General features: G+C 35.1%; 1 protein-coding gene across 2 annotated transcripts in view; it reads left to right on the forward strand.

Annotated features, from left to right (window-relative positions):
* The window catches only part of ZDHHC17 (zinc finger DHHC-type palmitoyltransferase 17), a 97460-nt gene that overhangs the window by 64070 nt on the left and 17279 nt on the right, over positions 1 to 16111 (forward strand). For both annotated transcript variants that reach the window (XM_036866668.1, XM_036866669.1), the window contains exons 9-10: positions 12796 to 12938; positions 14329 to 14429. In XM_036866668.1, coding sequence (XP_036722563.1) covers positions 12796 to 12938; positions 14329 to 14429 — 244 coding nt within the window. The remainder of the gene's footprint in view (positions 1 to 12795; positions 12939 to 14328; positions 14430 to 16111) is intronic.

Here is a 16111-nt window from a genome sequence, read left to right on the forward strand (position 1 = left end):
TGAAAAATGCTGTTGGTATTTTGATAGGGACCACATTGAATCTGTAGATTGCCTTGGGTAGTGTGGTCATTTTAACAATATTAATTCTTCCAGTCTGTGAGAATGGTATGTTTTACCATTTGTTGTGTTGTCTTCAGTTTCTTTCATCTATGTCTTATAGTTTTCAGAGTACAAATCTTTTACCTCTTTGGTTAGATTTATTCCTAGGTATTGTATTCTTTTTGATGCACTTGTAAATGGGATTGTTTTCTTAATTTCTCTTTCTGATGGTTTGTTATTACAACAGAGTTTAGTTTATTAATTTTGTATCCTGCAACTGTACTGAATTCACTTATTCTAATAGTTTTTTGGTGGTGTCTTCAGGGTTTTCTGTATCTAGTGTCATACCATCTGCAAACAGTGACAGTTTTACTTCTTCCTTTCCAATTTGGATTCCCTTTATTTCTTTTTCTTATCTCATTGCTGTGGCTAGGACTTCTAATACTGTGTTGAATAAAAGTAGAAGAGTGCGCATCCTTGTCTTGTTCCTGATCTTAAAGGAAATGCTTTCAGCTTTTCACCACTGAGTATGATGTTAGCTGTGGGTTTGTCATATATGGCCTTTTTTATGTTGAGGTATGTTCCCTTTATACCCACTTTGTTGAGAGTTTTTATCATAAATGGATGTTGAATTTTGTCAAAAGCTTTTTATGTATCTACTGAGATAATCATATGGTTTTTATTCTTCAGTTTGTTAATGTTGTATATCATGCTGATTGATTGGCTGTTTGGGTGGCCCCAGGTGGTGGTGGGGGCAGTGCTCAGAGCTGGTGCCACCCAGCTGGAGGGTGGGCCAGTTTCTGGGTACTAATAGGCTAGAGGGAGGATTCTAAAAGGATACTTGCCCACCCTAGTGTTATTAGGGTAGAAGAAGTTCCCCAAAATGGCTGCCACCAGCTTCTGTATCAGCAGGGGTCTCTCATTTGCCTCCTGCCTCTCCAGAGGACTCTCCAAGATCAGCAAGTGGATCTGTTCCAGGCTTCTAACTGCTGTCTCTTTGTGCTGGGACTTGGAGCATCTGAGATTTTGCCAGTGTCCATTAAGAGCAGAGTCTCTGTTTCCTATAGCCCTCCAGCTCTCCTGAACATGGGCCCTGCTGGTTTCCAAAGCCAGGAATTTTGTGAGCTTTACTTCCTGGTGCACGACCCCTTGGCTGAGGAGTCCCACACGGGGCTCAGACCCCTTCTCCCTTGTAGAGGAAAGGCCTCTACGATTGTGATATTCCTTCCATTTGTGGGTCACTGATCCTGGGGGTGTGAGCCCTGATTATACCATGTCTCCACCCTTCCTACCCATCTCATTGTGGTTCCGTCTTTATTTCTTTAGTTATGGAAAATCTTTTCTGCTAGTCTTCAGGTCATTTTCCTAGAGAGTTGCTCTGTAAATAGTTGTAAAGTACCTGTATGCTGAAACATTTTAAATGCCAGTGAAAGAAATCAAGGATGATCTAAATAAGTGGAGAGACATACTGTGTTCATGAATTGGAAGACTCAACTTAGTAAATATGTCCCCAAATTAATATACAGGTTTAATGTAATTAAATAATTCCAGCAAAAAATTTTTTATTTGTATAAACAAGATTATTCCAAAATTTATATGGAAAGGCAGTAGACTTAGAATAGCTAAAACAATTTTGAAAAAGAAGAATCACTCTCTGCAGTTTTAAGACCTACTATATAGCTTCAGTAATCAAGACTGTGTAGTATTGCTGGAGGAATAAAGTGATCAGTGGAACAGAATAGAGAGCCCAGAAGTAGAACCACAGAGGTATGCCCACTGACATTTGGCAGATGTGTAAAAGCAATTCAATGGAGGAAAGACAGCCTTTTCACCAATTGATATTGGAGCATTTGGACATGCATAGGCAAAAAAATAAACTTCTACTCTAACCTCACACTGTATTAAAAAATTAACTCAAAATTGTTCAAGACTTAAATGTAAAACGTAAAACTGTAAAAATCTAGGGCTAGGCAAAGAGATTTGACACAAAAAATATGATCCGTAAAGGTAAAAATTGATCATTTGGATTTGGATCAAAATTTTAAACTTTCGTTCTATGAAAGACCCTGTGATTAGAATGAAAAGGCATACTACAGGCTGGGAGAAAGTATTTACAAGCCACATTTCCAACAAAGGACTAGTTTCCAAAATGTATTAAGAACTTTAAAAACTCAGCAGTGCAAAATCAATCCAATTAGAAAATAGGCTATACAAGAGATATTTTCACCAAAAAAGATAAAAATGGCAGATAAGCACGTGAAAAGATCTTCAACATCATTTTATTCATTAGGGAAATGCAAATTGAAACCACAGTGACTTACTATTATATACCTGTCAGAATAACTAAATAAAAAGTTGCAACAACACCAAATGCTGATGAGGATGCTGAGAGACTCATTTGTTGCTGAAGGATATGTAAAAAAGTACAGCACCCTGGAGAACAGTTTGGAATTTTCTTTTAAAAAGCTTAACATGCAATACCGTACAACCCAGAAGCTGTACTCTTAAGCATTTATCCCAGAGAAATGAAACCTTATGTTCACACAAAAATTTGTATGTGAATGTTTATAGCAGCTTTATTCATACTAACCCAAAATGGAAACTACCCCAACGTCCTTCAGTGGGTGAATGATTAAACAAACTGACACATTCATACCGTGGAGTAGTCCTCAACAATAAAAAGGAATGAACTAATGGTATGTACAATAACCCAATGAATATCTGGAGAATTCTATTATGAGTGAAAAGCCAATCCTATAAGGTTACATACTGTATAATTCCATTTATATGAAATTCCTGAAATGACAAAATTATGGAAATGTAGAACACATTAGTAGTTGGCAGAGGTTAATATGGCAGTGAGGGGTAGGGTATGAGGGAAGTTGCTATAAAAGGATGGAAATATTCCTTGTTGTGATGGAAATATTCTGTATCTTAATTGTGTCAGTGTCAATATCCTGGTTGTGATATTATACTACTCTTTTGCAAGATATTAGCCATTTGGGAACTTTGGGTAACGAGTACTTGGGATCTGTCTGCATTTTTCATTAAAACTGCGTGACCCACAGCTAACATCATACTCAATGGTGAAAAGCTGAAAGCATACCTTCTAAGATTGGGAACAAGACAAGGATGCCCACTCTTGCCACTTTAATTCAACATAGTTTTGGAATTCCTAGCCACAGCAATCAGAGAAGAAAAAGAAATAAAATGAACCCAAAGTGGAAAAGAAGAAGTAAAATTGTCACTGTTTTCAGATGACATTATGCTATACATAGAAAACCCTAAAGACGCTGGCAGAGAACTACTAGCACTCATCAGTGAATTCAATAAGATTCCTGGATACAAAATTAATATACAGAAATCTATTTCATTTCTATACACTATCAACAAAATATCAAAAAGAGAAATTAAGGGAACAATCCCATTTATCATCACATCAAAAAAGAATAAAATACCTAGGAGTAAACCTACCTAAGGAGGCGAAAGACCTGTACTCTAAAAACTACAAGATGCTAATGAAAGAAATTGAAGATGACACAAACAGATGGAAAGGTATACCATGTTCTTGGATTGGAAGAATCCATATTGTTAAAATGACCATACTATCCAAGGCAGTCTACAGTTTCAACACAATCTCTATCAAATTACCAATGACATTTTTCACAGAACTAGAACAAAAGATTTTAAAATTTGTATGGAAACACGAAAGACCCAGAATAGCCAAAACAATCTTAAGAAAGAAAAACGGAGCTGGAGGAATCATGCTCCCTGACTTCAGACTATACTGCACAGCTACAGTAATCGGAGATTCCAACCAAGCTGGGAACCTCAACAAGGGAAAAGAGAGAGCTTCTGAGACAAAGTTCGGGGTTAACCCATTGCTGTGGTGAGAGACTTCAGTAAATAACAGCCGAAATACACTGGACAAACGTTCGTGATTCCCAGGAGTTAAGAAAAGAGATGCAAAAGCAGAGAAAATTTTGCGATTTCTTCATCTTTTCAGCACTGCAGTAATGTGTTCTAAGCATCTTCTGAAAACCTCTTTGTAAATACTTCTAAAAGTCCAGAAAAATGTTATTGTTGCTGCCTTAGATGTTCCAGTCTGCCTTCTGCCTTTCTCTGATGACTACACCATTACAATCAAAAGAAAATTCCAGTCAAGAAGCCTTAGAGGGCAGACAGCAAAAGCAAGAAGAACTACAATCCTGGAGCCCATGGAACAAAAACCACATTCAGAGAAAGACAGACAAGATGAAAAGGCAGAGGGCTATGTACCAGATGAAGGAACAAGATAAAACCCCAGAAAAACAACTAAATGAAGTGGAGATAGGCAACCTTCCAGAAAAAGAATTCAGAATAACGATAGTGAAGATGATCCAGGACTTCAGAAAAACAATGGAGGCAAAGATAGAGAAGATGCAAGAAATGTTTAACAAAGACCTAGAAGAATAAAAGAACAAACAAACTGAGATGAACAATACAATAACTGAAATGAAAACTACACTAGAAGGAACCAATAGCAGAATAACTGAGGCAAAAGAACGGATAAGTGACCTGGAAGACAGAATAGTGGAATTCACTGCTGCAGAACAGACTAAAGAAAAAAGAATGAAGAGAAATGAAGACAGCCTAAGAGACCTCTGGGACAACATTAAACGCAACAAAATTCACATTACAGGGGTCCCAGAAGGAGAAGAGAGAGAGAAAGGACCTGAGAAAATATCTGAAGAGATTATAGTCGAAAACTTCCCTAACATGGGAAAGGAAATAGCCACCCAAGTCCAGGAAGCGCAGCGAGTCCCATACAGGATAAACCCAAGGAGAAACACAGGGAGACACATAGTAATCAAATTGGCAAAAATTAAAGACAAAGAAAAATTATCGATAGCAGCAAGGGAAAAATGGCAAATAACATACAAGGGAACTCCCATAAGATTAACAGCTGATTTCGCAGCAGAAACTCTACAAGCCAGAAGGAAGTGGCATGACATATTTAAAGTGATGAAAGGGAAGAACCTACAACCGAGATTACTCTACCTGGCAAGGATCTCATTCAGATTCGATGGAGAAATCAAAAGCTTTACAGACAAGCACAAGCTAAGAGAATTCAGCACCACCAAACCAGCTCTACAACAAATGATAAAGGAACTTCTCTAAGTGGGAAACACAAGAGAAGAAAAGGACCTACAAAAACAAACCCAAAACAATTAAGAACATGGTCATAGGAACATACATATCGATAATTACCTTTAACGTGAATGGATTAAATGCTCCAACCAAAAGACACAGGCTTGCTGAATGGATACAAAAACAAGACCCATCTATATGCTGTCTACAAGAGACCCACTTCAGACCTAGGGACACATACATACTGAAAGTGAGGGAATGGAAAAAGATATTCCATGCAAATGGAAATCAAAAGAAAGCTGGAGTAGCAATACTCATATTAGGTAAAATAGACTTTAAAGAATGTTACAAGAGACAAGGAAGGACACGACATAATGATCAAGGGATCAATCCAAGAAGAAGATATAACAATTATAAATATATATGCATCCAACATAGGAGCACCTCAATACTTAAGGCAACTGCTAACAGCTCTAAAAGAGGAAATCGACAGTAACACAGTACTAGTGGGGAACTTTAACACCTCACACCAATGGACAGATCATCCAAACAGAAAATTAATAAGGAAACACAAGCTTTAAATGACACAATAGACCAGCTAGATTTAATTGATATTTATAGGACATTCCATCCAAAAACAGCAGATTACACTTTCTTCTCAAGTGCGCACGGAACATTCTCCAGGATAGATCACATCTTGGGTCACAAATCAAGCCTCAGTAAATTTAAGAAAATTGAAATCATATCAAGCATCTTTTCTGACCACAGTGCTATGAGATTAGAAGTCAATTACAGGGGAAAAAAACGTAAAAAACACAAACACATGGAGGCTAAACAATACATTACTAAATAACCGAGAGATCATTGAAGAAATCAAAGAGGAAATCAAAAAAATACCTAGAGACAAATGACAATGAAAACACGATGATCCAAAACCCATGGGATGCAGCAAAAGCAGTTCTAAGAGGAAAGTTTATAGCAATACAAGCCTACCTCAAGAAACAAGAAAAATCTCAAACAATCTAACCTTACACCTAAAGGAACTAGAGAAAGAAGAACAAACAAAACCCAAAGTTAGTAGAAGGAAAGAAATCATAAAGATCAGAGCAGAAATAAATGGAATAGAAACAAAGAAAACAATAGCAAAGATCAATAAAACTAAAAGCTGGTTCTTTGAGAAGATGAGCAAAATTGATAAACCATTAGCCAGACTCATCAAGCAAAAGAGGGAGAGGACTCAAATCAATAAAATTAGACATGAAAAAGAAGAAGTTACAACAGACACCACAGAAATACAAAGCATCCTAAGAGACTACTACAAGCAGCTCTATGCCAACAAAATGGACAACTTGGAAGAAATGGACAAATTCTTAGAAAGGTATAACCTTCCAAGACTGAACTAGGAAGAAATAGAAAATATGAACAAACCAATCACAAGTAATGAAATTGAAACTGTGATTAAAAATCTTCCAACAAACAAAAGCCCAGGACCAGATGGCTTCACAGGTGAATTCTGTGAAACATTTAGAGAAGAGCTAACACCCATCCTTCCCAAACTCTTCCAAAAAATTGCAGAGGAAGGAATATTCCCAAACTCATTCTACGAGGCCACCATCACCCTGATACCAAGCCCAGACAAAGATACTACAAAAAAAGAAAATTACAGACCAATATCACTGATGAATATGGATGCAAAAATCCTCAACAAAATACTAGCAAACAGAATCCAACAACACATTAAAAGGATCATACACCATGATCAAGTGGGGTTTATCCCAGGAATGCAAGGATTCTTCAGTATGCGCAAATCAATCAGTGTGACACACCATATTAACAAATTGAAAAATAAAAACCATATGATCATCTCAATAGATGCAGAGAAAGCTTTTGACAAAATTCAACACCCATTTCTGATAAAAACTCTCCAGAAAGTGGGCATAGAGGGAACCTACCTCAACATAATAAAGGCCATATATGACAAACCCACAGCAAACATCTGTCTCAATGGTGAAAAACTGAAAGCATTTCCTCTGAGATCAGGAACAAGACAAGGATGTCCACTCTCACCACTATTATTCAACATAGTTTTGGAAGTCCTAGCCACGGCAATCAGAGAAGAAAAAGAAATAAAAGGAATCCAGATTGGAAAAGAAGAGGTAAAACTGTCAGTGTTTGCAGATGACATGATACTATACATAGAGAATCCTAAAAATGCCACCAGAAAACTACTAGAGCTAATCAATGAATCTGGTAAAGTTGCAGGATACAATTAATGCACAGAAATCTCTTGCATTCCTATACACTAATGATGAAAAATGTGAAAGACAAATTATGGAAACACTCCCATTTACCACTGCAACAAAAGAATAAAATACCTAGGAATAAATCTACCTAGGGAGACAGAAGACCTGTATGCAGAAAACCATAAGACACTGATGATAGAATTTAAAGATGATACCAACAGATGGAGAGATATACCATGTTCTTGGATTGGAAGAATCAATGTTGTGCAAATGACTATATTACCCAAAGCAATCTACAGATTCAATGCAATCCCTATCAAATTACCAATGGCATCTTTTACAGAACTAGAAGAAAAAGTCTTAAAATTTGTTTGGAGACACAAGAGACCCCGATTAGCCAAAGCAGTCTTAAGGGAAAAAAACGGAGCTGGAGGAATCAGACTCCCTGACTTCAGACTATACTACAAAGCTACCGTAATCAGGACAATATGGTACTGGCACAAAAACAGAGGTATAGATCAATGGAACAAGATAGAAAGCCCAGAGATAAACCCACGCACCTATGGTCAACTAATCTATGACAAAGCAGACAAGGATATACAATGGAGAGAGGACAGTCTCTTCAATAAGTGGTGCTTGGAAAACTGGACAGCTACATGTAAAAGAATGAAATTAGAACACTCCCTAACACCATACACAAAAATAAACTCAAAATGTATTAGAGACCTAAATGTAAGACCGTAGACTATAAAACTCTTAGAGGAAAACATAGGAAGAACACTCTTTGACATAAATCACAGCAAGATGTTTGTTGATCCACCTCTTAGAGTAATGGAAATAAAAACAAAAATAAACAAATGGGACCTACTGAAACTTGAAAGCTTTGGCAAAGCAAAGGAGACTACAAGCAAGACGAAAAGACATCCCTCAGAATGGGAGAAAATATTTGCAAACAAATCAACGGACAAAGGATTCATCTCCAAAATATATAAACAGCTTATGCAGCTCAATATTAAAAAAACAGCCCAATCAGAAAAGGGCAGAAGACCTAAATAGACATTTCTCCAAAGAAGACATACACATGGCCAAGAAGCACATGAAAAGCTGCTCAACATCACTAATTATTAGAGAAATGCAAATCAAAACTACAGTGAGGTATCACCTCACCCCAGTTGGAATGGGCATCATCAGAAAATCTACAAACAACAAATGCTGGAGAGGGTGTGGAGAAAAGGGAACCCTCTTTCACTGTTGGTGGGAATGTAAATTGATAAGCCACCGTGGAGAACAGTATGGAGGTTCCTTTAAAAACTAAAAATAGAATTACCATATGACTCAGCAATCCCACTACTGAGCATATACCCAGAGAAAACCATAATTCAAAAAGACACGTGCACCCCAGTGTTCATTGCAGCACTATTTACAATAGCCAGGTCATGGAAGCAACCTAAATGCCCATCGACAGACGAATGGATAAAGAAGATATGGTACATATATACAATGGAATATTACTCAGCCATAAAAAAGAACAAAATTGGGGCATTTGTAGAGACGTGGATGAATCTAGAGACTGTCTTACAGAGTGAAATAAGTCAGAAAGAGAAAAACAAATATCATATTAATGCACATATGTGGAAGCTAGAGAAATGGTACAGATGAACTGGTTTGCAGGGTAGAAATTGAGACACAGATGTAGAGAACAAAGGTATGGACACCAAGGGGGAAGGTGGCGGAGGGGGGTGGTGGTGGTGCTGTGATGAATTGGGAGATTGGGATTGACATGTATACACTAATATGTAAAAATGGATAACTAATAACCTGCTGTATAAAAAAAAACAAAACAGCTACAGTAATCAAAACAGTATGGTATTGGCACAAAAGCAGAGTGTATAGATCAATGGAACAAGATAGAAAGCTCAGAAATAAACCCATGCACTTATGGTCAATTAATCTATGACAAAGGAGGCAAGAATATACAATGGAGAAAAGACAGTCTTTTCAGTAAGTGGTGCTGGGAAAACTGGATACCTACAGGTAAAAGAACAGACATTCTCTAACACCATATCCAAAAATAAACTGAAAATGGATTAAAGACCTAAATGTAAAACTGGATGCTATAGTATTCCTAGAGGAAAACATAAGCCGAACACTCTTTGACATAAATCATAGCAATATTTTTTTGGCTCTGTCTCCTAGAGTAGTGGAAATAAAAACAAAAATAAACAATTGAGACGAATTAAGCTTAAAAGCTTTTGCAAAGGAAACCATAAACAAAGCAAAAAGACAACTTGCAGAATTGGAGAAAATATTTGCAAATGATGCTACCGACAAGGGATTAATTTCCAAAATATACAAGCAACTCATATAGCTTAATATCAGAAAAACAAACAACCCAATCAAAAAATGGGCAGAAGACCTAAATAGACATTTCTCCAAAGAAGACATACAGATGGCCATCAGGCATGTGAAAAGATGCTCAACATAGCTAATTATTAGAGAAATGCAAATCAAAACTACAATGAGGTATCACCTCACACCAGAATGGCCATCAATAAAAAGTCTACAAATAATAAATGCTGGAGAGGGTATGGAGAAAAAGGAACTCTCCTACACTGTTGGTAAGAATGTAAATTGGTGCAACTACTGTGGAGAACAGTATGGAGGTTCCTTAAGAAACTGAAAATAGAATTACCATATGATCCAAGAATCCCACTCCTGGACATATATCTGGATAAAACTCTAATCTGAAAAGATACATGCACCCCAGTTTTCATAGCAGCACTGTTTACAATAGCCAAGACATGGAAGCAACCTAAAGAAGATGTGGTATATATGCACAATGGAATATTACCCATAAAAAAGAATGAAATAATGCCATTTGCTGCAACATGGATGGACCTAGAAATCATATTAAGTGAAGTAAGTCAGAGACAAATATCATATGATATCACTTATGTGTGGGCTCTTAAAAAATGATATAAATGAACTTATTTACAAAACAGAAATAGACTCACAGACATAGAAAACAAACTTACGGTTACCAGAAGGGATAACAGGGCGTGGGGGGAGATAAATTAGGAGTTTGGGATTAACATATACACACTACTATGTATAAAATAGGTAAACAACAAGGACCTACTATATAGCACAGGGAACTGTATTCAATGTCTTGTAATAACCTATAATGGAAAAGAATCTGTAAAAGAATATATATATATATTCTTTTATATGTATGACTGAGTCACTTTGCTGTACACCTGAAGCTAGCACAACATTGTAAATTAACTGTATATCAGTTTAAAAAATGGATTTAAAAAACTGCATGTGAATCTACAATTATTTCAAAATAAAAAGTTTAATTAAAAAATAGATTACTGAATTGTAGACTCTGGGTGGTGGATATACAGATATTCACTATAAAATACTTTCAAATTTACTATATATTAGAAACGTTCTGTAATGAAATATAAGAGAAAATAGATTTTTCATGTCTACAAATGCAGCGCATCACCATTACATCTTTACAATATTATAATGTGTATATTAAATGACAACTTGAAATAAATCCAGAAATCACACACATTGGTAATTAACCAGGTGAAATGAGCCTGTATTCACAGAAAAAATTATATGTGAATGCTTATGATGTCTTTATTTACAGTCAGAAACTGGCAACAAGCTTAATCCCTCAGCTGGGGAATGAATAACCAGACTGTGACACATCCTGTAATGGAATACTACTCAGCATTAAAAAGGAACTTACTACTAATACACGTAACAATATGGATGAATGTCAAATGCATTCGCTAAGTGAAAGAAGCCAGATTTAAAAGACTGCATTCAGTATGACTCCTTTTATGTGACATTCCTGCAAAGGAAAAAGTAAAAGGACAGATATCAGACTAGTGGTTGCCAGGGCTTGGGCCTGGTGGCATAGGGTATTTCAGGGCTGGATGGGACTGTTCTGTGTCTTGATATTCGTGCTTGTTACACAACTGTGTATATTCATCAAAACTCAGAGAACTGTACACAAAAAAGGGTGAATTTCACTGTATGTAAATTGTCTTAATTTTTAATAATGAAAAAGTGTGGCCATTAATAATGAAAAAATGTGGCCATTGCTGGGGGAGAACAAGTGTCTTGACTAAAAACAAGCCAAGTTAAAGATAATTTTAGAAAATACTTTTTCAAATGACACATGTCCACCCTCTCTCCCACCAATACCCACCCTTAGTCATACACTCTCTCCTTCCAGTTGTAAACTTTCTCTAATGTCTTGATATGAAATTCACACATATAGAGATGAAGAAACAAACTGGAAGGATGTTATTTCACTACAGCATAAAATTAAACTCTCAAGTCAATATGTTTAATTATAAGTCTAAGTTAAAATTACACAATTAGTTCAGAGAATGAATTACAGTGGCTGAATTGGGGAAGACATGGTCATTTATATGAAAAAGTATTTATTTCACTAGAAGCCAACGGTATGAAAGGTGTGCTAAAAAAAAACAAAAAGAGGCATAATATAATATAATCTTGGCCTTCAGAAAGGTAAATATTCAATGATGAGAGTAATATTTACACTCTGAGCTTTGTTGGATCACACCTGGAATATCTTATATAGTTTTGTCACTTAAGGTAACTCGAGAGACTTAACAGCTGCTTGTAAGTGTGTGAAGGGCTGTTATGTAGGAGCGGCAGTAGACTTTGTGTTGCTGTGAAGATACCAGGGAAGCAGGCAGGTTTTATACTTATGAGTATTTCTAACAATTAGACCAGTACAAAAGTGAAATGGTACGACATCTGAAATATTAAGCACTCTGCTTTGATATGTGTTCAGAGGCACATCATCTCCATTCTGTGGTCTCTGGGACGCTGTAGATTGTTTGATTTTCTTCTCTATCTTACTTTAAGGTTTTAATATACTGTTTATATGTATTATTCAAAATATCTTCTCCAGGCTAAGCATACTCAGGTTTCCTTATGTGATATAGCTGTTAGACTTCAGTCATTCTGGTTGCCCTTGTCTCCTTAGTTATCAATGCTTTCGTTAAAATGGGGTGGTATTTTCATGAACTGTTTTCTAGCCTGTCCACGTGTTGGCAGGTGGTACTGCTGTCTTCTGTATCTGACTATCTAGACCCAGTCCTATAACTTCTATTCTCATTTTCTACAATTTTAACCAAGAACTTTTAAATTGTTTATTTAATACCTCTTTCTAGAAAACAGAGACTAGCACCTTAAATAGTATCTGTACATAGTAGATATATTTGAATGAATGAATTTCACCCCTGTTCTATGTTTTCACAAAGGTAACAGTGATTCACATTGAGGTTACTTGAAACATGCAAAAGTTTCTCTCTTTTTTTTTTCTGTACAGGAATTTCGGCAGAAAGTAATGCTGGGAACTCCTTTCCTAGTTATTTGGCTGGTTGGGTTTATAGCAGACCTAAATATTGATTCTTGGCTCATTAAAGGGCTAATGTATGGTGGCGTTTGGGCTACAGTACAGTTTCTTTCAAAGTAAGTGTGTTGTTTTTAGCTATATTTTTAACTGGACATGTAAGAATATAGTTTGGACCTGGCTATATAAAATTAATGTTTTGTATATTTAGAACACTGCCTTTATATAACATGTTTGATCTTAATTTAATGTTAAAGAATTTTTGGCAGATTTATATCTGAAATCTTTAACATTTTTAACATTGTTGTTAAAAATGACTCTAAAGGTACTTTCAGTGACAAAGTCTAACATATAATTTTTAAGGCTAAAATACAGCTTTAAGACATTTCAATAGAAGTAGACTCAAGTTTGTTGAACTCTAAATGTAATATATATTGGTTATTTCTGGGTAACTATAATGCTTGAGCTTACCTTTCCATAGGAATTATATTTTCTTTGATCATAGGCAGTGTGCAAGAAAGAGGTTTGATTTCAGCACAAGGTAAAGTCTAAGCATATGAAGTAACGCTCAGTTTTTGTTTTTGTTTTTTAATTTTCTCTTTCTCCTTTTTTATTTAAACATTGTGATCATGCCCTTTTCTTCTTATCCCTAGATCCTATTCCCCTAAGGTGGCCCATCCAGCAAACTAGGCAGGCATTTATGATCCAGAACTTCCCACCTAATTTCCATTCCTTTAGTACCTTGTTTTCACCAGAATTTCAAAAGAGACTTCTGAAAATAATTCAGAGAGAGATGAGAATGACTGTTAATGCACTAATGTGGTAACTCTCAGGAAGAGGCTTAATTCTAGGTAATTAATCTCATTTTAGTGTTTCTAGGCGCTCCAAGGGGTAGTGTAGGTAGGAATTCACCAATACTCCCTACTTAGTGTACGTGGATGGTTGATCCTGCTTATGTTTAATAAAATTTATCAGTATTTATTTTTCCTGAATTCTGAATGCTGTAAATAATGACCTTTAATTCCTCCAAGTTAGCCAGTTCATTTTCTTTGAGAAGATGTGCTGAAAGCTTAGTGGGAATGTGTAGGTAAGGAGAAATAATGGTGAAACAGAGAGAAAAACTTGGGGATTGCTTTGCGCTCATTTGTTAAAATTATGTCTTTGGTGAGTAATATGCTGGGTGATAGAGTTACTATATATACTAAAGTGAGTTATTGATTTAAGAGAATAGGAATACAGTGAAATTCTAAAGTTGAAAAGTACATAGAATATAATTTTAATTCTGATGAATTATAAGTAGCTTCAGACTCTTGTTGGGTCATTCAGCTGTGCACTCATTTCTTATTGAGTACTATGAAAACAGTATTGATATTTAAGCATCCTGGATTTCTGGGTTTTGTTAAGAGTATACTATACAGAATATATGTAATTTTCATTTAAATAAATAAATATTCTTTTTTACAATGAAATATAGAGTTCAAATTCTATAAAACTTCTTGTGTTTTACAGATCCTTTTTTGATCATTCAATGCATAGTGCATTGCCCCTTGGAATATATTTGGCAACCAAATTCTGGATGTATGTGACGTGGTTCTTCTGGTTTTGGAATGATATCCTTTGGTTATAAAGGTCTTATCTAAAGGAATTTTTGTTTGTTATTTAAACAAATGTTTAATAATAATTTAACAGAGCTGAACTACTCACGACGTGCTACAGTAAAACAGTATTCCTAGAAAAATAAGTATGAACTAATGTATTGTTTTTAAATGTTTCATATTTAATAAATTGCTTTTCAAAGCTGCTTTTAATAACAACATCAGTAATAATAATAATAGTGACCATTTATTGATTTTTTAAAGGGCATTTTCTTAAATACTTTGTGCTCCATTTAGTATACATCCTATACAGTAGTACTGTCATCTCCATTTTATAGATGAGAAAATTTAGGCTTAAATAGGTTAAGCTGTTATTCTTGCCCAAGGTCACACAGCTAGTCTCTAATAAAGCAGGGTAGAAACACATATTTGTCTTATTCTATAACACTTATTCTGAACCTTTCTACTGAACTGTGATTTCCATGTTTTAGTATCAAATTATTTTCTCTAAATATTTTCTTATTATCACAACGTACTATTTTACTGTGATAGGTAACAGTTAATTTTCTCTTTTGCTTCATGAAAAGCATGTAATGCTGTATGTTCAAATGTTGCTAACTTCACCATATTATTTCAATGTGCACTATACTTTTAAAAAGTAATATAATTTGAAGTTGTAAATGTGTGTGTATGTGTGAGATTCAGATCTCACATCTCAAGAAATCAGATTCACATGTCAAGAAATAAGGACAATGTCAATTTTTGATATTTTAAATAGAAAAAAATCAACCAGTAAGACAGTCTATTTTATTATAATAAAGGTACATGTTTCATAAGTGTCTTAATCATTTTTCAAAACATTACTATAAAAAGTATATAAGATTTTAAATGGTATGCATTATTCAGTGACTTTTAACTGTTCTGAACAATATTAATTAATAGCTGGTTTTACTTCACAGTGTTACATGTTTTAATATTGCATTCTTTTTAAGTTGTCTTGTGTATTAGACAAAAACAAAATATGCTAATTTTCTTTGTGAAATGGAGCCTCAGAATTGTAACTACACTTCTGGTTCTTATATTTTCACAACATTGTAGAATTACTTTTAGAAAGTATAGTACTTTTTTAAATACTTTCTTAGCATAGTGTCTACTGAAATTTTTCCATGTGGCAGTTTTCACTAGCTCATTCTGGGCTTGTATTATACTTTGATATAAAAATTGTTCTTCAGGGATTTATTAAGCATTAGAACTGTCTTATTGGAACATTTAATGAGTAAAACATATCTGCTCATTTTCAGTACCTCATCTATTTTAAATTTATAAAAAGCACTGACCTCTGAAGTGACTTTAGTATTCCAGACATATTTTCTAACTTTGCTTCCTAAATTGGACAGTAAATTTTATGTTCAAGAAAAAAAGTCAGATTCATATCTCAAAATAATTTTAGACTGTTGCTGTACTCTTATTAATCTGTTTGGATGTAAGTAGAGAAAAACAGGATAATTAGTAAAGTAGCAAATAATGAAAACTTTATGCCAGAGAGTTTTATATAGTCTGTGTATAAAGACTTGTGCCTAGGAACATCAGATGGCACTTAAGCACTATACTTGGAGACCATTTTAAACAGCAAAATCACCAAAAACACACAAATGCTAAACAAGAAGGCAGAGTATTGCCTCGTGTAACTCAGCGGG

Source organism: Balaenoptera musculus, chromosome 10 (assembly GCF_009873245.2).
Source record: "Balaenoptera musculus isolate JJ_BM4_2016_0621 chromosome 10, mBalMus1.pri.v3, whole genome shotgun sequence".
NCBI lineage: Eukaryota > Metazoa > Chordata > Mammalia > Artiodactyla > Balaenopteridae > Balaenoptera > Balaenoptera musculus.